The 24,812-nt window shown below is 42.0% G+C and overlaps 1 protein-coding gene across 2 annotated transcripts in view; it reads right to left on the bottom strand.

Moving 5' to 3' along the window:
* The window catches only part of CTNND2 (catenin delta 2), a gene marked incomplete at its 5' end in the record, with an annotated part of 906,977 nt that overhangs the window by 93,469 nt on the left and 788,696 nt on the right, over nucleotides 1-24,812 (bottom strand). Inside the window, 3 exons of one of the 2 annotated variants that reach the window (XM_080804204.1) lie at nucleotides 4,652-4,802; nucleotides 5,878-5,952; nucleotides 18,474-18,647. In XM_080804204.1, coding sequence (XP_080660330.1) covers nucleotides 4,652-4,802; nucleotides 5,878-5,952; nucleotides 18,474-18,647 — 400 coding nt within the window. The remainder of the gene's footprint in view (nucleotides 1-4,651; nucleotides 4,803-5,877; nucleotides 5,953-18,473; nucleotides 18,648-24,812) is intronic. The other variant, XM_080804205.1, reaches the window with a different exon arrangement.

Raw genomic sequence — 24,812 nt, 5'->3', positions numbered from 1 at the left:
TATCGGCAGCAATGGTTCTGACATAGTCTGGACTTTCTGGGCTGTCTAAAAACACAGCAAAACAAAACTGCACATTTGATGAAATTACTCTCTTGAGGATTATTTTCCTTGGACAGATAGCAATGGGAAAACGACCAATGCTTGCCAGGCGATGGCTCTCTCTCTCTCTCTCCTCTGGTGTTTATATACACTTGCAATTTTTTATTGTTTGGAGTTTCATTTGTTTGTTAGCAGAGAAGGTGGAGATTTGGCTCAAATAAGTATCCGCCATCTTTATCAGGACTGGCAATGTGCTGAAATGGATGGCATTTTATTGTACTTGTTAAAGGGATATAATATTGTTTGCTCTTTTCACTGAAGCTAGTTATTACCAGTCTTTATAAAAACCTCTCTGAGTGATGAAATAACCCTTCACTCTGAAGGATAATTAACATTTTTGGAAGGCGGCAAAGAAATGCATGCATGTGCCCTAATTTGGACGGTCAAACCATATCATTGAGAAGATCGAGAAGGTCTATCTGTTTAGACAGAAAGAAGTAGATGATACTTACTGCCCAATGGCAGAGACAGACACAGAGCCATGGAAACCCATATGAGAAGAGGACATTCTTTTTAGATGATCCTCATTAGAGCTGAGGGGGTAAGAAGATGGTTGTTCAACAGTTTATTGGGAGTCTTCCCAATAACGGAATCCCGGAAGATGAACCGCGCCTTCACGAAATGTGTCAGCGGCTTCTCCCCCACCTTAACTAAGAGAACCATCTCCAAAGAGTTTCAATTCAAATGGAAACTCTAAACCAGTGATGGGGAAAACGCAGTTTCTTCCAAAACGGTGAGTGTCTGTGTACATCTAGCAAATTTTAGGAGGAAGATAAACTAGTTTTTTTCATGATTTTCTTTATTAATATAAAATGCTTTTCTTTAATGTTTAATTGAATTTTCTTACTTAATGTTTTGCTGATTGCGGTTCACTTTAAAATGGTGGCCAGACAGGAAAAAATTTACTTTTGCCATTTATTCAGCAAAAATTTATGAAGTCATTACGATCGATCCAGGCACCCTTCTAAGTACATGAGTTACCCCAGTGAACCAACAAGCCTGAACTCCTGACCTTGGTGGGCATACTTTCTAGTGGCAGGGAGATGGACAAAAAACAAGATAAAGAAGTGCTATGCTATATATTAGGAGGTGATTGGTGCTGTGGAGAGAAGCAAAATGAAGGGTGGCCAGAAACGGGAACATAAAGGCTGAGTGGGATGAGAACAGAGGCTCACAGACACGTGGAGAAAGAGGACTGCAGGCAGAGGCATGGCCAGTTCAAAGGCCCTGAGGCAGGATTATGGCTCACGTGATAAAGGAACCTCAGTGAACCAGTGACCGCAGCACATTAGCGACAGCAAGAGGGGAGACAGCGAGTGTGGAGGGGAACCAGAAAGCTGGGTCAAGTAGAGCCTTATCTGCCTGGCAAAGATTTCACTTGACCTGGGGTGGACAGAAGTCCTGTTTAGTGTTGAGAGTGGACAGTAGGGGGTGATGGCAGAGGCAGGGAGACTGGGCAGGTGCCAAGTTAATAACTAGATAGGTGAGCGATGATGGGAGTTTGGGGGAAAAAGTAATGAAGATGAGAAGTGGCAGGTTTGGGAAGAATGCAGAAGTGTGATCAGATTTGCTAACAGACTGGATATGGGGACTGAAGAGTCAAAGAACACTGCAAGGTGCCTAGCCTGGCCCACAGCACGAGAAACTCCTGTTTGCTGTCGGGGGAAGACTGTGGAGGGACTGGGGTTGGAGGGGAAGTCAAGGAACTCAAGTCTGGAAATGTATCTGGGATGCCTGATGGACATCCAGCGGAGATGCTGGACAGACAACTGGACCCAGAGGTGTGGGATTCACGCTACAGACATCCATCTGAGAGTCATCAGAATATAGATGATCTTTAACACCCTGAAACCATAGAAGGTCATCAAAGCTTCGGGGGAGAAGAGGCAGAAAAGAGAAGTCCAAGTTCAACTCTTTGTCATTGTTGCTGTTCTTTGTTCAAAGACACTGCAGCTTCCTTTTCAATATACAAAGTTCTGTGTGGCATTTCCTAAAAAAATCACTATGTCGATACAGCATGTCAAGTAAAAGGCTGGCAGAGGTCACGTTTCCTTTCTCCTAGGTAGAATAGAAAGGTGTGTTGTTGTTTTGTTTTGTGAAATTCTGCTTTTCTCATTCAAGAAAAAAAGTTATTGATTCCATAAAGTCGGTGACTTGGGTATTTTCACTTCTATTTTTAAACGGCTGGCTCCCTTTCCTGTCTGGTGACATTTGATAGTAAAGGCTTAATTTAACAAGGGCAATATGGAGCTCCAAATGTTCCTGCCTCAGAGAGAGTACTAGATAACTGGTTTCTGAGAAAGAGATGCCTGCAAGCTAGAAAAGCAATCAATAGTTCCCTATTTTGTTATATTTTAATCCACCAAAAGAAATAAAACACGCAAACGCACAGTACCTAGTAGTTAGTATCCGGGCAGTAGACTGATTAGCTATTGATTTTTTTCCCCTCTATTTTATACAGGAGCACCAGGATTTTATTGGAAGCCCCAGTTCTGTCCCGTCTGAAACGACCATGTAAGGAAAGGAAAAGCAGATACGGAGAAGGTAGCCTCCTGAGTTAATGGCCTAGTTTAAATATACAAAATCCATGACAGTTTTTAAGTCATATTCGAACTAAGTATAAATATCAAATTGTGAGTTTATTTTTCAGGCCTTATCATATGCTGCGAACTTAACAAATCACTGCATTTATTGGACACAGATTGGAAGTCTGGTTTCCCTGTAAATAAATAAACGGATGAAGGTCTTCAAATACTTTTGTTTTTCCTGGAGGATATGGTGGGTATTATGAAACGGCAGGAAAAAGTAGCCGGTTTCCAGATCCCAGAGGGCTTAGGACGCCATGCTCAGGAACAAGGACAGCAGAAGCAGACCCAGGTTTTTATGTGAAACCTGTGTATGAAGTTAGGACCCATGCTCGGTGCTCCAACTGTCCCCGGAGCGGAATCTTGCCCCTTTGCCCATCCTCGCCTGCTTCCTCCCTTCCCCCCAGCCCAGAGGCTGCATAATGTGGATCTTTGGCATGGGGGGTGGTCCAGCTCCCTGCTTCCGGAACTCGAATGACACCTGTTACCTGCAAGCAGGTTTGCAAGGCTTCACGCTGCACTGACCACAGACCCTTCTGGAATCATCTCTTTAATCCCAGATGCCCCAGCAGGGGTACAAATGTCTGTGAGGAGGCTTGTGCCTCTCCCTGGGCAGGCCCCTCTGTTGACCACTTCTCCAAGCATCCATTGGCCTTGGCCTGGGATCTTCTCACCTGCATAGGGAGGAGCCAGGAAGCCTCTCTGATTGGGCTCCTCCCACTCACATGAGACCCCCTGAAGTCCTTGAACCCACTGCACGGCTCCCAGCTGCCCCACCAGGTACTCCCTGCAGATGCTGCTAGTAGCTGTTCGTTTGCTACTCCCCCCCCCCCACCCAAATATCCACACGACCCACTCTCACCTCCTTCAGGTCTTCGCTCAAATGTCACCTTTCCACAACTCCTATCTTGACCTTGACCTCCCACTTAAAATCACAAGCCCTCGGCTGAGTGAATGAAGCCAGACATGAAAGCTCACATATTATGTGATTCCGTTTACATGAAAGATCCAGCATTGGGATGTCTGCAGAGACAGAAAGGGGGCTGTGGCTTCCAGCGACTTGGAGGAGGGAAAATGCGGTGCCTTCTTAAGGGCTATAGGGTTTTCCTTAGGGTGAGGAAAATGTGTTAGAACTTGATCGATATGGCGGTTGTAGGACATCGTGCAAATGCTAAATACCATCAGGATGGCGTACTCCAAAGTGGTGAACGCAACGTTGGGTCAGTTTCATCTCAATGAGAAACACTTGCAGCCTCACAACTACAGTTTCCTTTACCCTGTGGAAGGTTCCTAACTCGCACGGGGTTCATGTGTATGTTTTGTTCGTTGTACCTCCCCCCCTCTCCCGAATGTGAACCCCACAAGGGCAAGGCTTCTGTCCGGCTCACTGATACACTCTCTAGGCCCAGAACAGGCCTGGACCAAAGTAGGTCACGGATAAATCTGTGTTGAATAAGTAGATGAATATATGCTCTCCTGAACGCTTCATTAATAAAAGATCCTTCTTATTTCTTGAATACCGAATTAGAGGGAGTTGAGTCTTTTAAAATAGGTTTAGAGAGCCTGTATGGTCTAATCCACACTGAATCTTAAAACAGCGGTGGCGGAGGGGTGGGAGGGAGGTATGGCCTGCATTCACTAGAATTCCAGTGCACCACATGGAAAGCAAACAACCCAACAGAAGTTTAGAGGCTCAGGATGGTGGTATCCAGTGCTGAGGATCATGGTCCCTTTCAGTTTGCAAGGACTAGGAATGTCAACAAGCATCACATTTTCCTCTAAATTCTAAGGGATAAATCAGTGCATTGGATTTAAAGCAGAAGAGACAGCTGGGAAAACGCGGCCTCTGATAAACGCACCATTTCTGCACATGCAGGTGTCCCGCCCATGGATTTGACCACATAGGCCCACCGGGAAACACTTTCTACTTAAAAATCTGGGATGCTGTGAATGTGGCGAGAACATACCAATGAGCTCCTTGTTTCTGACATCCAAGGCCATGTTCCGGAGGGCCGTGGCCACCGCACACACCACCCGGTCGTTATCTATTCGAAGCAGCTCCACGAGGATGGGCAGGCCTTTCTCTTTTCGGACAGCAGCCCGGATATATACTGACCACTGCAACAAGACGGAAGGCAAAGACCTTAGAAGCTGAGCGGGGAGAGAACCGATCAGCAAAAGCACGTGTGGGTTTTCAGACTGCTGTTTACAGGAGCCGAGAAGGTTGAATTTCAAAGACCTCGTGTTGGGATGGGTTCAATGTGGTAGGCACGTACTGAGATGTCTTAACTTTACTTTCTGCCTTCCGTATATGATAGAGGTTTCCAGGTTAGTCAGTTAACCTCACATCATCTCTCTGCTGCCGGTGTCCACTGTCCTTGACTTGGAAAACCCTTTGCATGACGTGTGCACTTGACCCTTTCGGATTTGGAGGTGGAAGACAGGAAGGGCTGGGTTTTGGTGGGAAGGGGAATAAAAAAGAACCCCAGAAATGGTAGAGAGTGATAAAAATTTGAGAGTAGATAACTTTTTTTTTAAGAGACTTGTGTCTGGAGGTGGGGCACGGAAGTGAGTGGGCAACCATGCGGCCGATACGTCGTTGGCTAAATAACACAAAGGAGAGGAGTCAGAGAATGGCAGGGTGATGAGAAGTAAATGTGACATTGAAATTTTAAAATCAAGGGGAAAAATGGTAAGAGATTTTCAAGAAAACATATGGATCAAAATGTATTATGTCTAGGGCCATCATTCAATGTCCAATTTATACGGTAAGACAATTTGTTTACAGTAAGACAATTTGTTTTGGACGGGGGGTGGTTGGCTTTCATGGAACACACCCCCTCTGACCACAGAAGTATACTTGCACCAGCGGGATGATAGAGCATTCAGATCCGTTTAACGGAAGGCAGGCAGGCCCAGACTCCCTGGACATCTACATATATACTTTATACTATCATCCGGTGTTCCAGAGAAGAGTGTGCACTATAGAAATCGAGCAGTAGAAGGGTTTCAGCCTGTTGCAGTTTCATTTACAATCTAAGAAAATGACATTCCCAACATGAAGTTCTGGAATCTTCCGCGGCAGAGTCCTCCAGAGGACCACGGAGGGCGGAGGCGAGTCCCCACCCCTCCCCCGCCAGACCCCTCCATCCCCCTTCCCCATTGGGGCAGGCACCCCAGAGCTGGCTCTCACCTGTGGCAGGCAGGGAGCCCCCTCTGGCAGTGAACGTAGGGCATACGCCATGCCTGCCACATCCTCAGCCCAGCCCTGCATGAAATATGAGATTAAAAAAACACACAACTTCATCCTGTCCTACGTCAGAAGTCATATTCACATAGTTTCTTATCACCATCCACTCAGGCTGTCTGTTTTTCTCCTGCCACCACTCTGTGCCTCAAGCTCTAGGAAACCTGAGGGGGTGGGGGAGCAGAGAGAATTCACTAAAGCAAGTCCTGCTTGCCAGGAACCATTTCCCAGCCCCTCTCTCAGGGAGCAAAGAAATCCATAGTCAGAAAGTCCTGGACATGGAAACTTCGAGGTTTGGAAGCTGCTTATTGGAATTTGGGTGTCTGGATGGGATACCCGCTCTGAGGGAAGAAGGACCTTCATGAAAATGGTACAAAACCTGCTTTAGTGTCATTGGAAATTTCACTTGCAATTCAACATGCTGAGATATGATTTTCATCCACTCCCTCCACTAACTGTGAACCTTCTTGTCTCCAGTGCATGGAAAAGACTAGAAACGTGAGCTTGTGCAGCCCACTCATGGTTGGTTCTCTTCCCTAAAACTAAGAAGGGAAGCGAATGGAAATCAGATGCAGGGTCAGTGTCTACATACTGTAAGATGAACACCAAACATAAACTTTAATGCTGGGGAGAGAGTCACGACCTTTTAAGAGACCACAGGGAACATTCTTGGTAACTTGAGCAGGCTGAATCATAAGCCCTAGGGGGACCTCTTTTGTAGTAGCACCTGACTCTAGGCCAGGGATGTTGGCTCGTACATCAGGGATGTCGTCTAGTCCCACAAGGCCTGGGGAGGTTGGTGTTAGTAGTCTTATTTTACAGATGAGGAAATCTATAAACAAACATGTTAATAATCTGCCCACAGGGTAGATTGATTCTGGGCTTGTTACTCCACACCTGCTTCTCTTTATGATGGTAAGGATACTCCCTCCTTTGCCGTCACCTCTCTCTCACCTCTATCTCTGTGCTCAGTCTCCCAGATGTTGCCTTGTCCTCCCCACCATTCTTCCAAATGTAGACAGAGGGAACCTGGCCATATTTGAAATGAGCCAAGAAAGGGAGGCTCTGAATTTATCTTCTTAGAAGTTTGGCTATTGTATCCCTCCCAAGTTGGTTGGAAAGATGACTTGGTGTTTGGAAAATAGTGACAATCCTTTAGCTTTCTGGGAAGTGATTTTAGGGTAACAAAAAATGTGTATGGCTGAAAATGTGTATGAAGTATGGATATGTCTCTTTGGAATGCAGAAATGGTCATGTTCTCCCTAAGGTATGTTAGGTGGTATGTTCTCCCTAAGGGGAAAGAGATAATCAGATAATGGATGTGATTTTACGTTAGTGATACACAGACAGTAACTCTTGTTTTGAAATGTTTAGTTCTTTAGGTTTGCAGGTAATACTGACTCTTGAGCAACACACGAATTAGGGACACTGGCCCCCTGTGTGGTCAAAAAATTTGCGTAAAACTTTTGACTCCCCCCAAATTTCACAACTAATAGCCTGCTGTTGACCTGCAACCTTACCAATATGTAAACAATAGATTAAAACACATTTTGTATGTCCTATGTATTTATACTATATTCTTATTATAAAGTAAGCGAAAGAAAAGAGAATGTTATTTAGGAAACCATAAGGAAGAGAAAACACATTTAGAGTACTGCTGTATTTGTTGAAAAAAAAATTTATGACTAAGTGGGCCTGCACAGTTCAAACTCATATTGTTCAAGACTCAACCGTACATGGAAAATTCCCAATATTGGCTCAGTTTGAGACAACTCAGAATAAATTATTTACATTTCACACAAAACATGTTGCAAGTTTCCACAAGTTTTCTTGACATGCAAATCTATGTAACAATGATGATTTCTAAGTAATCTTGGAGTAGATCATGTGTGACCCATGCATGTAACTTACATGAAATCTAGCAAGAAGGGGGAAACGCCTACAGGGGCTGAGAGAGAGAAAGGTATTCCGGAAACGGGGGCTGTTTCATAGATGCACTGAATACAGAAACACAAAGCTCATATACAGGTTTTCCAGAAGGGTAGTGATCTGCCTTGGAAAGCATGGCAGTCTTGGTGGTGGTAGAGAGGTATATGGGTTGCCAAGAGTTTTGCAATTGAAACAAAAGTAGGAGTATCACTGGAATAAAAATAGCTGAACAAGAGAGAAAACTGTATCATAACTCATTGTGGTTGAGGTGGAAATCTCTGGATGGAACCTTAACTCTCTGTAAGTGGAATGAGAACATTATGCACTGAGCACACTGCTCTAGAGGGAAGGGTGTGGACCGGGATAACTTTAAGAAAAATGGTCCCTGAGCTGAAGAGAGGATGTTTTGTGATTCAGAAAGAGAAGAAGGAAGAGGGGAAGGAAGAAAAGGAGGAAGGGGAGGAGAAGAATGACAAAGGAAAGATGGAAGAGGAGGAAGAAGAAAAGGAAGAGGATCTGGTCCAGGAAAAAAGAGCACAGACATGTTTCAAATTGTTCCCAGTGACATGTTTTCCTAGTGATGATCTCAGGAGAATTTTGAGCCCTCGGAATATTTAAGCAAAAACAAATGTGACATTTTAAGCAATTGTTATGTACTGCTCTAATGACTGTATGATTTAACTCACTTCCCATCTCAACCCTAAGTGGTAGGCACTCCAGTTCATTCTATTCATTACAGTTGAGGAAAGGGAGCCACAGTGAGACTTCACAGCCTGTAGATGCTCAGTGAGGTCTCAAACCTAGAGGGCACTGTCCCAGACTTGGTGTGCTTGACCATCATTCTCATCTGCCTCTCAGAAAGGCAGTATAAGTTATACATATCTGCACTCATAGTTGATATAATCCTTACAAATGTACCAATTAATTTTGGCTTAATAATTGATGTTATTACTTTGGATTTGCAATAACTGATTGGGCACACCTTGAAACTCCTAGGTTAAAGAACCTTCAAGTGCTGTCAGTGGAGCTCCTGGACATTTCAACCTAGCCTTGAGCAACAGCTTGCCCCAATTTAGCAGACCAAATACAAGAAATTGTCTATAACTGGAATTACAAAGAGAGAGGCCTTGTTTGCGTCAGGAAAGGATCGCTTCTACACATGTAATGGGACAGCAGTTCAAGCCACTAAAAGCTATTCCTCACCCTCCTTGCTCATAGCTCTTCCTGGAGAAAGGCTCCACCATTGTTGTCTGGTCCAATGACAACTGCTGTTGTCAGGATGGGACAGAGCACAAAACAGTGAATGCTGAGTTTTTGCGTTTTTTTTTTTTTAACAATTTGATTGATTGATTGATTGATTGATTGATTTAGAGAGTGTGAGCAGGGGGAAGGGCAGAGGGAAAGTGAGAGAGACAGTCTCAAGAAGACTCCATGCTGAGCACAGAGCCTAACAGAGCGCTTGATCTCACCACCTTGAGATCATCATGTGAGCAGACATCAAGAGTTGGATGTTCAACCAACTGAACCACCCAGGTACTCCATTGTGAAAGGTGTGGACAGTGCCTGCCACGGTTAAGGAGTGGATGTGGTGGCATCTCAGGGAAGCTTAATAGTTGGAGGGGCAAGTGTGGGCCAGGAGAGACACTGGGCTGACCAGAGACCAGAGACAGCCCAATTACCTGTCATTATATCCCATCTGAGACTCCAACAGGACAAGGAAGTTTGTCCTGGGTGAGAGGTGGCTTAGGACAAGAGATAACTCCACACTGAGAAATGGACACCCAGTCCCTGTCCCTGAAGGAATATGCCTGCAAGACATGCCCCCACTCCAAGTTTAGCATCAACTATAGGGGACAAGAGTGGATGAAGCCTGATAAACATCAATAGAGCCCAGTGTAAGCCTGAAGAGACAGTAATAGCTGCATACTGTTCAGTTTACCTAGAAATGTCTAGAGTTTGTTTTCTTCTTTTCCCTTTTTGCATTGGACAAAATAAGAGCTCAGAAATTAACCCAAATTGAATTATACAAAATAAAGTTACATGAATTTTTATATAATAACGTTCCTTGTTGTCCATACAGAGAGTTTGGTAATAAAGTGAAGTCAACACTTTCTAACCCTTTCAGACTCCATCAATCCAAAGTGGATTCTCAGGAGCTTCATTTTTAAAGATTTTATTTATTTATTTATTTACTTGTTTATTTATTTGATTTATTTGAGAGAGAGAGAGAGCACATGCATGTTGGAGGAAGGGACAGAGGGGGAAGGAGAGAGAGAATTTCAAGCAGACTCCCTGCTGAGCACAGAGCCCAACATGGGACTCAATCTCATGGCCCTGAGACCATGACCTGAGCTGAAACCACAAGTCAGACTCTTAATTGAATGAGCCGCACAGGTACCCTTGGAACTTCACTTTTTAAATTCCCAGCCCATCCATAAACAGGAAAAAAATTTCTGCCTTGCTTAAGCTGATTTGGTTAAGGCTGATTTATGTTCCTAAAAGGAGATCAACACTATAATGTAACTAGCGTCTCCCTCTTAAAATCCCAATAATTTGCTAAATGACTAGGGATAGTGTTCTCTTTTTAGTACTAAATATTATATTTAGTGGCTGAGCCCATGATAGTGCTAAACTTCTGAATTTGTTGATGAACACCTCTATTCATATTAAATATTAATATTTTTTATTAATATCTTACAAGTTCTCACACAGATTACACAGGATTTTGAAATTTGTTTCTAAACTCATTTATGATACCATGTTATTTACCATGGCATATCATTCTCATGGTAAGAGGGCAGAAAGTACAAAAAAAGTTTTACTTATTCAATTTCATGTTAACTGTCAGTTTACTATAATAAGGATGTTCGAGATATTCAGAAATGGTGTGGCTTTTGCTGCACACCTCACATTATTCTCTCTAGGGTGGATCTTTATCTGAATTACCATGTTCATCTAGGGCTGTGGTTGGATTTATGAAGCAACTGGGCAACTTTACCATAAGGCCCTTCACATGCTCGGTTCTGTTGCGGTGAATGTAAGACTTAGGTGTCTGCTGTTTATGTATTTTGTCTGTTACTGGATTACATATTTTTGTTTTCAAAATCCCTTTTAAAAAGTTCTATCTGTAATGAGGAGGACTAGAGAAGAACTCCCTTGTGTCGTTGCACCAAGTAAATCATATTAGTAAGTAAAATTTTTAGTGACAGTAATGGAAGCTATTTTGTGGGGTTTTTTTTGTTTGTTTGTTTGTGTTTCATTTTTTGTTTGTGTTTGTGTTTTGAAAATATAAGTCAGGTTAGTGCAAAAACTGAATTTTATTGCAAGTCTTTATGCAATGCTGAAAATATTAATGGCCAGGCAAGAGAACTTCCTGGGAGGAAAAGCATTTAGATATACTTTTGTTGTAGGAACAAGTAAAGAAGGTCAAGCTCACGTAAAAGTGATGTGGGAGAAGCATTCATTCAATGAACCACAACATGAACACTCTCTAAGTCTCAAATCCTAATTCTCAAACTATCTCAAGGATCAGTAATTCTCAATGAAAAAATGGACCTTTAAGAATGAACTTTTCTGAGAACAGAAAGGTGGTTTTTTTTGTTTTGTTTTGTTTTGGTAAATGTTATCAAATATGTCTTCACTGTGTGCAAATGGCATTTAGAAATGCCTTCTGGGCAACAGAATGGCATGTCTGAGAGAAAGGATGCCACAGATCTTATTCTGAGACTCCTGTATCTTCTTTAGTGACAGGGCTATGTAAACATCCTATGGATGAGGGAAGATAAACAAGAATGGGGGTTCAAATGAAACTGTCTACACCCCTGCTTTTTCAATAATGAGGAGGACTGACTGAGAAATGCAGGCAGGGTGGACTCGATTTTTTATTCAATGTCAGAAAATAAAAGTAATTTAATTGTTTTTCATCCTCACTTATTAGACACCAACTCAGAAAGTCTTTCCTTTAATATATCCCTCCCTTTTTTCTTTTTAATTATGGGACCTCATGGGGAGAGGGAGTTAACATCTCATATTTTTCCTTTGGAGCCAGAAAACATGTCATTCTGGGGATGTTATGCATAACCTGGGGGGACCATGGTGATATAAACACTTTTGCAAATACAGGCATAGCTTTTGTTGAAGCCCTGGGTAGTAAGGTAATGGGAGTGCCATTGGTTTTTACTAGGATATTAAGTGTTTTATTTTGTAACATAAATTGAATATATTAGAAAATCTCTGTCCCTTGACAATGGAGAATTTTGCTTTTTTTGAATTTGGATTCAGACTACCTAATGCCTGAGAATTGTTGTTCATTGTCAGTGGTGTACAAGTATATGGAAATAATCTGTCTGCTGGAGGCTAGGAACTAAGCCCAGATAATGAGAGAGGTGTGACCTTGACTCTCATAAGAGAATATTTCTGGTTGTGAATTTGTGTTCTTTTTCTGCTTCCTGCTGGTAGATGATGACCACAAGTGTAGCCTTGGAAGTCAATGTTAAAGATGGCAGAACAGCCATGAACGTAGGTGAATTAATTCATGGAGGGGAGCTACCCTCCTCACACACCTGCCCTCACCTGTTACATCAGAGAAAATAACTTCTGTCTTCTATTTTGTTTTAGTCCCTACATATTTAGGATCTCTTTGCTATAGCCATTAGCATTATACATACACCCTTGTGTATATATTCTTATCATAGCATCAATAATGGTTTTTGTCCCTTTTGCTTTCATGTTTTTGTACTGGAAGGTATCCGGGGGAATGTACCAAGTCAGACTCAGCTTCTTATGGCAATTGTCTTCCAGCTAACAGCTCATAGTTGGAGATGAAAGCATGTTTAAGTGATGAAGGATAATATCAGGTTGATTTCTAGAATACATGCTTATTATTTAAGAACAGTATTCTCCACTTAGGGCCACAAGTCCTAACCACTTCTACAAAAATGTTATTAGGGCTTGAAGTGATCACATGCTCCTTAACTAGTCTCTTCTAAAGCCAAATTAATCCTTGAATCTTGTGGTCCCTGTCTGTGGGGTTATAACCTGATGCAGAGACTATGAACACTCGCTTGTCCTCAGGACTGGAAGAAGAGAATACTGAGTGGCATATCCTGAGCCCCATACTTCTGATCATGCTGGGACAGTTAATCTGAAGTTTTTATGTTCGAATCTCCTCTGCCCCAACTGCTCAGGTAATTAATAATGCCAAATCCCAGATTAGCCCATGTCTTAACCTGAGCTCAAGTGGGGATTGTTTTTACTGATCGTTTTACAACTGCTGTAGGTCTAATATGTGCCCTAGGGGTTCTTTTAAGAACAGGCTGCACCTTCTAAACACCAACCCAGAATCAACTTTATATGTAATGGGGCCCAGCAGATTCCATATGTTGCCTCCCTGTCTTCTCACTGGCATAGTTGATTATGAGAAATCAGCTGTCACTCTTCTCTTTGTATGTACAAGTCTTTTCCCCTCCAGCTCCTTTTATACATATGTGTGTGTGTGTATATATATATATACATACATACACATACACACACAATGTTTCTTAGTACACTTGACATACAATGTTATTCTCTGGCTGATTTTAAGATGCTCCCTTTACTACTGATTTTGAGCACTTTGACTAAGATGTACCTTAGAGAAGCTTCTTCATGTTTCTTCCACTTGGGTTTCCTTGAGCTGCCCTGCTTGTATCTGTGAGTTTAAGGTTTTCATTGCGTTTGGGAATTTTTCGACTATTAAGACTCCAAATATTTTTTTCTGTTCTCTTTCTCCTTTCTCTCTCCTTTCTTTTGGGGATTTCAATTACACATATATCAGGCCACCGGACGTCACTGATCATTTGAGGTCACTGATGATTTGGGGTTTCTTCTTTTTTCTCCGTGTTTTGTTTTGGGCAGTTTCTTTTCAGTTCATTAATCTTTTCTTCTGCAATGTCTAACCTGCCACTAATCTTATCCCATGTGTTTTTCATTTCAGACATTGTATTTATAACTCTAGAAGTTTTATTTGATTCTTACTTATTTTCCATGTTCTAATTAACTTTCTGAGCATAAGAAATACAGTCACAGCAACTGCTTCTCTGCTAATGTTAATATCTGTGTCAGTTCTGAGTTGATTCTGAAATGATTAATTTTTCTCCTCATTATGAATTACATTTTCTTCTCTATTGGCTTCTAAGGTTATTTTCAAGTAGATGCCAGACATTCTTAATTTTAATCTGTTGGGTGCTGCATATTTTTTGTATTCCTTTAGATGTTTTTAAGCTTTGGTTAATTTACTTGGAAACAATTGCTGTTTTTGGATCCTACTTCTAAGATTTGATAGAAAAGACTGGATCATATTTAGTCCAAGGCTAATTATATGCTCAGTACTGGGAGGCAAGACCCTCCTGAGCACTCTACCCAGGGACCCATGAATTATGAGGATTCCCTGTCTGGTTCTCAGGAAGGCACACTATACCCATCCCTACATGAATGCCAAGTTTCATTCTCTCTAACTGCAGGAGGCTCTTTCTTCAGGCGTGGGTATTTCCCTCACATGCAAGCATCCAAGAGTTGGCGTTTCCGTCACATGCATGCATCCAAGAGTTCCCTGCAGAATATTTGAGGGGGATACTCTGCAGATCTCTAGGCTTCTCTCTATGTGTGGTTTTCTCCTCTCTGGTATTCTGTTATATGAACTTCAGTCACCTTCATCTCCCCAGCTTTCCAGCCCCATCTCCTTAGCACAGAGTCTGCCGAACTCCTCCGGGTTTTCCAGTCCTGGTGCCATGGTGGGCAAACTGGCTCAAGGCAGTGAGCTGGGGCAATCAGAGGGCTCACCCTTGCTTGTTTTCTGAGATAACTGACCTTTACTGACTCATGCTTGGTGTCTTAAAAACCATGGTTATATTTCCCTAGGTTATTTTATTGTTATTATTCTGCCATAAAGGGAGGAAAATCTGGACCTTGTTCCTCCATCTTGGCATCTTGCTGGAAGTACGAGTGCCTCAGGTGTAGCTGTTTCTACAGCTTCAGAATGGAGTTCTAGAACTCATGGCTTTGGAAATCAGATTATTTGATGACAATGATGAAAGTAATGCCAAACTACCACAAACCGGGTTTATTCTGTAGTCAGTTTGGACACATAAGGCATTTACAGTAAAAGTGCAGTCTTTGCTATCAGGACTACTTACTGGGGTCTTGTGGGGAAGACATCACTGAGTCATGTGTGATTAGGGTCAATGACTTGGTTATGACCTGGATTCTCTCCATTTCTTCTTTCTTAGTTTGGGCCCATCCGTGTCCTGCTTCAGGTTGGTCATCATGTCCAACTTGGTGTGTTGTCTTTAGGAGCCTGCTGATTGGGCGGGGTCCTCAGATAACCTCTGTGTTTATTCTGACCCAATTCCTAACCCATTAGGGATCATGATTCAGGGCTCGTTTTCACCATACTCTTTTAAAACTTAGTTTCTATTTATTTAAACCTTGTGTTTTACATCACACCATTAGCTAGAACAACGACAATGGTCAAACCATGATTTCTACTTTTATTTGTTGCATTCCACTGATACCCTTTGGTCCACGTCTATATGACACTCTAAGTGCTAAGCTACACTAAATTCATTGTCCTTCTCAAGGCTGTTGCCCTGACTCCAGTCTCAAATTTCTCAGTTCTCTTATTTTTTATTCATATTGGCCACATGGCCAGAGATTCTGTTTCCTTCTACACTACATCTATGTTGCTATCATGTTACCTCATTAAATACTAACAGCTTAATATCCAAATGTCCCTTTATTCTATCTTATTTTAAAAGTAAATGGGCACAAGAATAGGTCCTTTGAAACTGGTCACATTTTAGCAGAAATTGGACTGTACAAAGATACCTAATATATCTGGCTTAATAATAAATACAGATATATTTCTGTATATAAAAATAAATACAGATATATTTCTATAGTTCAAACCCTAAGTTTTCATTAAGTTGAATTACAACAGAAATAACCCATAAGTGATTTTTGAAAGAGCATTCACTCACATCACTATATCCAATCGTTTTAAGATTCTGTGACAAACAAAATAATTGTACTGTACATGGGGAAAAAAGTAACTGAAGTCCACGTTGGCCATGAAAAAAATACATTACTTTGCTTCTGCCATAATACCATTATGTTTTTCTGATGCTCATAAACCAAGTAATGAGTCTCTTAAAGTTTAAAAGTATTTAAGACCATTATGAAGATCTAGTTTACTAGTCAATTTGTTGCAAGAAGAGTTTGCATGACCTTCCTATAAAGAAAAGTTATTGTTTCAGATGATGAGGTCTATAAAAAGCTGCTTCCATGTAAAATTCCGGTCTTTTACCTTCTCACATTTGTGCTTTTGTTTGGGTCATAAAAAATTAAGGACACCAAAAAAAAAAAAAAATGCCACTAAATTTCAACAGTTGCTATAAAAATACATTCTTAGTACTCTAGATTTCAAATGATAGCCCTGTCCACATGAAACTTGGTGCTGTTTTGTGTCCTAAATCCATCTTTTAATCATTCAAGATTTTTTCTTAAATAAAATATTTTTTTAAAGGAAGGATTTCTCTGTTTGGTTTTTGTACAAGTTATTTTCAGTCTTTAAAAAATTATAACCATTTATCAATTTATAAACAATTAAAAAAATTATAACGATTTGTCTTAATGATAACCTTCTTAAATCATCCCTATGGATTATCTATCTTCCCTTTTCATATATTTCCTTACCATTTAACACGGCATGTTAATAATGTATACAATAAATGACGATAATGTGATTGACTATTACTCATGCTTGTGTATTGTGTTTTGATAAGAAAACTCTTATGTAAATAAAAAATATATATATAACTTATGTATACACACACACACACACACACATACACACACACATATGTAACTATACACAAATATTCTTTTACAACCCCTTGCCCTGCCTGAGGACTATCTCACTTTTCTAGGGTTATTAGGATGGTGAATGCTTCTTATAGAGTAAGGTTGACAAAACTCTTGCCCCAGCTTAATGACAATCCAATGGCCTATGGCATCCTGCTTCCATCTTTGCATCCAGTGCCATGATTGATCTGCAAGCTGTGACATGAAGCGGCCACAGTCTTATCCGTCTAAAGAGGACCCATCTGAGACAATGAAGTGCTATAATTTGCTCAGGGTCACAGAGATCGGAAAAGGCAGAGACTAGGTTTGAATTGTGATTTGAATCAAAGCCTCTTAAATTTAGAGGGAGAGAAGATCTAAGGGTTAGTTCAAGGAAGTGATTTCCATTATTATCTTTCTCCTTGTCTTCAAGGCCCTATTCTGGAATTCTGCCTGATGTGATTCTTCTTTTGAAGCTTTTCTCCAATTGAGAGCAAGAGATACCTTCCCTTCAAGGCTAACCCAACCTGAATTCTTTCAGGACAACATCAGGGACACCCATGGGCAGACAGGAAAGGGACAATGATGTTCATTCCTAAGACTCTCAAAAGAAGGAATGGGCCCACACATACATCAGCTGCCAGCTCCTGGGAAGGGTTGTTCAGGGCTGGCCCCCAAGAGCTGTGATGTCCCAGGTGAGAAAGAAGGCAGTTCTGTAGCTGAGACCATAGCAGTGGAAAAAGAATGATAAGTGAGAGGCCACGTGAAGGCAGATGTTGGAAGCTCGAACAAGAAGGGAGGATGCAATTGCATGACAATGCTGAGCGCAGTATGTGCGGTGCCTATGGTCCTAGGCTGAGAATTCTCTGCAGCCATGTGTCTTATTAACATTGTTTTGAAGAAAGTGAACTCTAGATAGTGATTTATGTATATCTTAAACCCCAGGCTTTGAATTAAATGAGTGAAAAATGGATGGCAGGGGCCCTTTGATAATTTCCTTTCTTGATATTTTCCTCATATGCCCTCATTCTAGATGGTTACACTTTTTTATGTGGCAAAACAAGTTAGCTCATGTAATGGCGAGTGACCAAACTCAAGAATTCTTTGCTAGGGTGAATCGTTTTCTACCCAAAATGAGGGTCATGGAAATTTTCTGTTAAAACCAATCAGGGATAGCCTGTGTTTATAAGAATTCAGAGAAAAAGGCCCTCCTAATCTCCTTCCCCATCGTACATTTGCTTTAACATTCTGGCCAAAGAGACCTAGGAATGCTATTCTTCTCTGTAAGCCCATGGGTTAAAAATGAAAGAGGTTCTTCTCCTTTGAGGACAGGACCAACTACAACATTATAGGGATTCACATGGGTTTTGATATAAAATGCTTGGGTATTAGCTCCCCTAACAGTCAACAATAGAGCTTTGAAAAGCATCAACATGTCACAATCTCTGAAAACAAAATAGCTCAGCTACATACCTAGAATGGAAAGCATATCACAGCATTTTCAATGACTATACTTACATCTATCCACCTATATTTTGTAGTGATTTTCAAGGACCCCTGAGCCCTTGGGAATTTTTAAAAGGGATACCTTTCTATGTCCAAGAGTCCAACGTAACTGGTCTTTCCCTAACAAAGCCTGTATTGGAATTGCACATCTCAAAATTGGACGTCTAATCCTTCCTAAGGACATGCTCATAATTCCAGATCTCTTCTTTATGGTAATGAACTAGTCATACCTTCCAGCTCCCTGCAGCCAAGTTCTGCAGGGCGCCTGCTGCCCCTTCCAGCGTGTCTGCGTTTGAGCACTCAGAGAGCAGAGTGAGGTAGGGTTTGACTATTGACGGGTGCCACAGCATCTGAATCCCCTTCGGTGGTTCTGCACAGTCTGGGAGAGGTCCTACTCCATCCCACTGGCGGAAGAAAAAGAAGAGAGTAAACACCTTTAACATCATGACACTTCCCAACTTTGTCTTCTGTAAACGTAGACAAAAACAAAAGCAGGGTGTCATAACATTTGGTGAACATCTATGGCAGCTAGGGTAAAGCCTTACTAGACCAAAAACAGGACACCCGCTCCTGCCCGCCTAGAGCCTATGATGGAAAGTGGAATGTGGTAGAGTGTGTACATAAGTAACTGTAATGGACAGTAGAATCAATGCATAAGTTCTCTAAGAATGGTGCCAGCGTATTTCTATAAAAGGAAGAAGAAATGTGTTAATTTTGGCGGGCAGAATGGAAAGCGGTAAAGAACAAGGCAACGTATCTTACAGTTAGCATACTACTAGCATAACACGGTACGCATTAACAATCAAACACCCTCACTTCTTAAGCCTAAATGCCAACTGATAAATTCTTCTATAACTTATAAAATACATGTTTGTTTGCTTTTGAATTCTATCATTGCATTACAGGCATCAAACAGTTGTCAGAATGGACACAGAAGAGAAAATTGCTGTGGTTTATTAGATGCATTGACCTAGCTAAATACAAATTAGATCTTACAGCAGTTCTAATAGTTCAGTTTGCTCTGAATTGGATCTAATGAATAATAGGAGAACGTGTAATTAAAAATTCATGCCAGGGGCGCCTGGGTGGCTCAGTGGGTTAAGCCTCTGCCTTCAGCTCAAGTCATGGTCTCAGGGTCCTGGGATCGAGCCCCACATCAGGCTCTCTGCTCAGCAGGGAGCCTGCTTCCCCCTCTCTCTCTGCCTGCCTCTCTGCCTACTTGTGATCTCTGTCTGTCAAATAAATAAATAAAATCTTAAAAAAAAATTCATGCCAATAATTTAAAAACTATCACTTATTGAGCAAGGGAGCATCAGTAGACCATTAAAAATGATAGTTATGAAGACGACGCTGTAGCAATGCGGACAAATAATTATGATAAAAAGTGAAATGAATAAAGCAGGATGCAGAGTAGTGAGGGGTGTGGGCTTTATACCATGTAAAATGCACCAGGGAAACATGTATGACCATAAAATCTTCTTAACAAGAGGGTTATGTCTTTCATTTTTTCTACATTTCAAATTTTGTTACACTTTTATTTTTTTAAATGTTGTGATTCTGGGGCAGCTGGGTGGCTCAGTGGGTTAAGCCTCTGCCTTCGGCTCAGGTCATGATCTCAGGGTCCTGGGATCGAGCCCCACATGGGCTCTCTTGTTCAGCAGGGAGCCTGCTTCCCCTCTCTCTCTCTCTGCCTGCCTCTTGCCTACTTGTCATCTCTCTCTGTCAAATAAATAAATAAATAAAATATTTAAAAAAATAAAATAAAATAAAATGTTGTGATTCTGATCTATTTAAAAATAGTGATTCTTAGGGCACCTGGGTGGCTCAGTCGTTATGCATCTGCCTTCGGCTCAGGTCGTGATCCCAGGGTCCCCAGATGGAGCCCCGCATGGGGCTTGGCGGCAAGCCTGTTTCTCCCTCTCCCACTCCCCTGCTTGTGTTCCCTCTCTCACTGTGTCTCTCTCTGTCAAATAAATTAATAAAATATTTTTAAAAATAGTGAGTCTGATCTTTGATCACACATAGTCTTTGTCTTTTGGGAAAAATGGAGCCAACAAATACAATGAGGGTAGAAATGAAGCAAACTATATGTTCAGAAAAAATACTCCAACATTCACTGCTGAGAAAAATCATAGTAACACAAAATAATCCTTTATAATTTCAGGGCGGGAGCATCAAGTTATTTCACTGCTTATTAGTGTTTATTAAAGGTTACTTAAGATATAGTCTAAACGACATATACTAAACTTTCCTGCAGATATTCGTGTAGGTACACACACGTGCATGAGTGTGTTTGTGTATAAATACAAAAATCACAGCTATATTTCAAAATCTGTGTTTCTTGGTTCTGAAAATTTTACTGGACTATAGGCTTATTTCATATCTTTGTAACATAAAAATGGAAGAGTTGATGATGAAATTGTAAAGTTACTTAACTATCATAAGTCATTTCCAGAATTTCATTATTTTCCATGAGAAAAATTAAAAACTCACATCTTCTTTTTCTCATTTATGATACAACTTAAGGCCAAGGCTCAGAGATGAATATCCCATGGATGGAGGTTGGACATCCCACGAGAGGTCACTTTCTATGAGAGTGTCCCTCAATTTTAACTCTGTAACAAGGACACTCAAGGTGGAGGAATCTGCTTGTTCTTTGAGCCCAAGCCACTTCTAAACCATTCTGAAATGTCTTTGCACCTGCGCAAGCGTGAAACCAGCACGTCTCTTTTAAATACAGAAAATAACAAAATGGGACATGAACGGTCTTGTCACGTGGCTCCCTGCTCATGCGTGGAGCTGGGCTCACTACACTGGATAAAGCAAGGCTAACGCTGGCTTAGCCAGGAAAACCAGCTTGGGTGTTGAATCCTGCTGGCACAACAGGAAATGGTAAAATCTATCTTTCTTTCTTTCTTTATTTCTTTTTTTTTAAGATTTTACACATTTATTTATTTGAGAGAGAGAGAGAGAGAACGCACGCACGTGCGCATGAGCCTGGGAGAGGCAGAGGGAGAAGCAGACTCCCCGCTGAGCTGGGAGCCCGATGTGGGGCTCCACCCCAGGACCCTGAGATCACGACCTGAGCTGAAGGCAGATGCATAACCGACTCAGCCACCCAGGCGCCCTGGAAATGGGAAATTATTTCATGCGGGTTTTTTCCCATTGTTTAGATTATCATCTCCTTAAGACTTTTAAGCTACGGCTTTCATATAAAGATGTGATAATATTCAGAAAAATCAGACTATGCACTTAGAACTCAACAGGGATGACACTTCCGTCTCCTGCAGGGCGAGCTCCCTCAACAGCGGGAGTCTGGCAGAAGCTGCTCGTCACAGCACGTGAGGACTGACTGGAAGAGCAGTAAGAAGCGGCTGTGTATCATTGCCGGGTTTCATCTTATTCTCGTTTCCTAACTTCTGCCCAATAAAATAGGACAATTGATTGAATCAGTAGACAATTTTCTTTGGCTCTGACATGTGATCTATGTAGCTCTTAAATACCTTTCACTACGGTCCTTTCTTAATGGCTACAGAGAGAACCTGAAGGAAATAAAGGGAAAACTGATGTGAATACGGGTAATCTTTGATGGCACCTAGAAATGGAGTTCAAAGGGGGAGTCTCTGTTATTTCAGAACGTTGATGGGACCCTGGTATGTCAATACTGGAGACGAAGAGTTATTCAAAGCCAGTCAATGTATCTGGCCTTTATCTGGGTACATTATTTCCAACTTTTACTGAGTTAATAGGGAAAGAATTATCAACTGTCCATGAAAAATAGATTTTCACCACCTATAAAAAGACCAGAAGTCTTCTCGAAGAGAGTGTTAGCATGCCCAACACTACATTGCCTGGAAAATCAACATCAATGGGACCACAGGGTGCAGGTGACATCAGGATCTGACTTAGCTGGTAAAAATTCCACACATGCAAATTTCTAGTGCTATAAGCTTCTTCTAGAGTGAGGATCCACGAGAAGTCATGGGATATGCCACTTTTTCAGCAGTGTAGACATATGCCATTTATAAATGTAAAGACAAGATGCATATATCCTAAAATTTGGAATGAAGGGACCAGAGCTTTCTCAATTTCCATCTTGTAAGGGCACAGCAAGACAAGGTCATCTGTGAAACAGGAAGAGAGCTCTCAACAGATACCAGATCTGTGAGCACCTTGATCTGGGCCTTCCAGCCTCCAGAACTGGGAGAAATACATGTCTGTTGTTTAAACCTCCCAGTCTGTGCTGCTATGTTATGGCAGCCTGAGCCGAAGAAGGAGTAATCACGGTAAGCACTAAGTAAACTCAGCGTCGTAGGGTCCTTGAGCACCTCCGCTAACAGCCCTCTAGAATTCTCTCTGTTCCTGACTTCTCAGCCAGATCTCAGGAAGCTTGGTTCAGGAATCTCCCCATTACCTACCTTTCACTTATTTTTTCCATTACCTACATTTTAAAGGAGCTCTGTCCTTGACATGCCAATGCCCCCCTCAGGTAATCCCGTAGTCCTGTTTTGTTTATATCTTTGGTGAGACATCCCTAAAAGCCGGTATAAAACAGTGATTCTCCATGAAGGGATTTTATCATCCAAGGGGACAACTGACAATGTTGAGACATTGTGGATTGTCACAGCTGGGGGAAGGGGTACTATTGGCATCTACTGGGTAGAAGAATGCTGATAAAACCCTATAATGCACAGGACAGCCCCCACAACTGAGACTTATTCAGTTCAAAATGTCAAGAGTGACAAGGCTGAGAAACCCTGATCTAGTAGTATAAAACACAGAGTATTTTTTTCAAGATTTATTTATTTATTCTAGAAGAGAGAGAGGAGGAGGTGGGGCAGAGGGAGAGGGAGAGAGAGAATCCCAAGCAGACTCCCCACTGAATGCAAAGCTCCACATGGGACTCGATCCCATGACCCTGAGACCATGACCTGGGTCCAAATCAAGAGTCGAATGGCAAACCGTCACAGCCACGCAGGCACAGAGTATTTATTAATGGCACGAAGCACTGAATGGTAAAATGTCAATAAGAAAAATAAATGGGAAGCCTACATCGGAGTTTTAAGTCTGTAAAGTCACCCAAAATAGAAGAACAGCATTTTTAGGTGATAGGATGTATTTCAGAGGAGACGTGCAGCCGTAGGAGGAGAATCTCATTCATCCATGGACAGTGACCAAGGAGAGTCGCTGCATAAACATGGACGGCTATGGCCTTGCAGGCTTGTGTGACTTGCTGCTTGGAGGACATGAAATCTCATGTCTTGAGTCACCAAGCTCCCGGCATATGGTGACGTGAAGGCACAGTGAGGTCCACCATGAGGAATGAGCAGCGGCTCAAATAAGCAGATGGTTGGTGAAGAAATGGTATTAAGCAGTGAAGGAAAAAGCATGCTTACTAATAAAATGGAAACTGGAAGAAAGTCAACCCATGATATTAAGAATGAGAACTTAGAAAGCACCAAGAATGCCATGAAGGGCAGATCCATCCATTACGGTAAATTGAATCAGCTGTCACCGCCACCCAGCGTGATTCAGACACATTTTGGCTTACGTCCCCAGATTCATTTGGTCTCGAGAGTTCACCTTTAAGAATTTATCTTGCAAGAGCAATTAAGGGTGTGCACGAGATTTAGCTACGCAAGTTTATTACAGTTTACGTTAGTTTAAAACTGGGAAGCAACCGCATTTTCTGATCGTCAGGGAGTGGTTCACACATCACAGTACACCCCCACAGTGCAATTCCTGGCAGCCCTCTCTCCATTCTGCCGGCGACAATTTGCTGGCAAGGAGAAAGGTCATGCTGAGTCACGGGATAAACTCTTGTATGACAATACGCAGAGTGAGACGAGTGGGTGTCACGCCCACACCTGTTCTCCCCAACCATGCTGTGCCAAGGTGGGCAGCGGGGGCGGTCACCGAGGGCAAGTAATCAGGGGCTGCGCTGTTGGCAGAGAATTTGCCAACAGTGAAATAAGTAAAAGCCAACTTTTCATTACCGTGGGCAGACGACTTTCAATAAATTCAGTAATAAAGAATTTCCCCTCCCAGGGACAGAGAGCTCTTGCTGCATCCGGAGGCGTGCCACTGCATCCCCTTTCCCTTAGTTAAGAGAACGCCCTGGGGTCATGGTTGGGCAGCAAATATGCTACACTTCCTGCCTGTTTGCAGTTTGGGTTTTAACATGACCCCATACAGACCATGGTGGGAAAGGGAAAGGTGCGGAGAAGGACGCTTCCCCCTACCCTGTCTTCTTTATGCCTTTCCTGCTCCTGGTCAATGGACGTGGAAAACCATCGAGGACCATCAGAAGGAGGAATTATCCCAAAGAGGAGAATACGATAGATCTTAGAGCCACTGAAGACCACAGATCAGGGCTGCCAGCAGTATCGACCTTCACATTAGCAGGAAGGACACTTATCTACTCTCAGCACACTTAGAAACTCTAAGAGTTTGGCTGTCTGACATGCGCCCTAATTCATACTCACATCAATGTAGTCAACCTGTACTTTGAAGGGTTAAGCAAAGCTGTGCATAGATATGGAGAGAGAAGATCGGAAAGGATATCTGCC

This window comes from Martes martes, assembly GCF_963455335.1.
Source record: "Martes martes genome assembly, chromosome: 5".
Taxonomy (NCBI): Eukaryota; Metazoa; Chordata; class Mammalia; order Carnivora; family Mustelidae; genus Martes; species Martes martes.
Note: the sequence above shows the minus strand (reverse complement) of the source record. Positions and strands in the feature narration are given on the sequence as shown.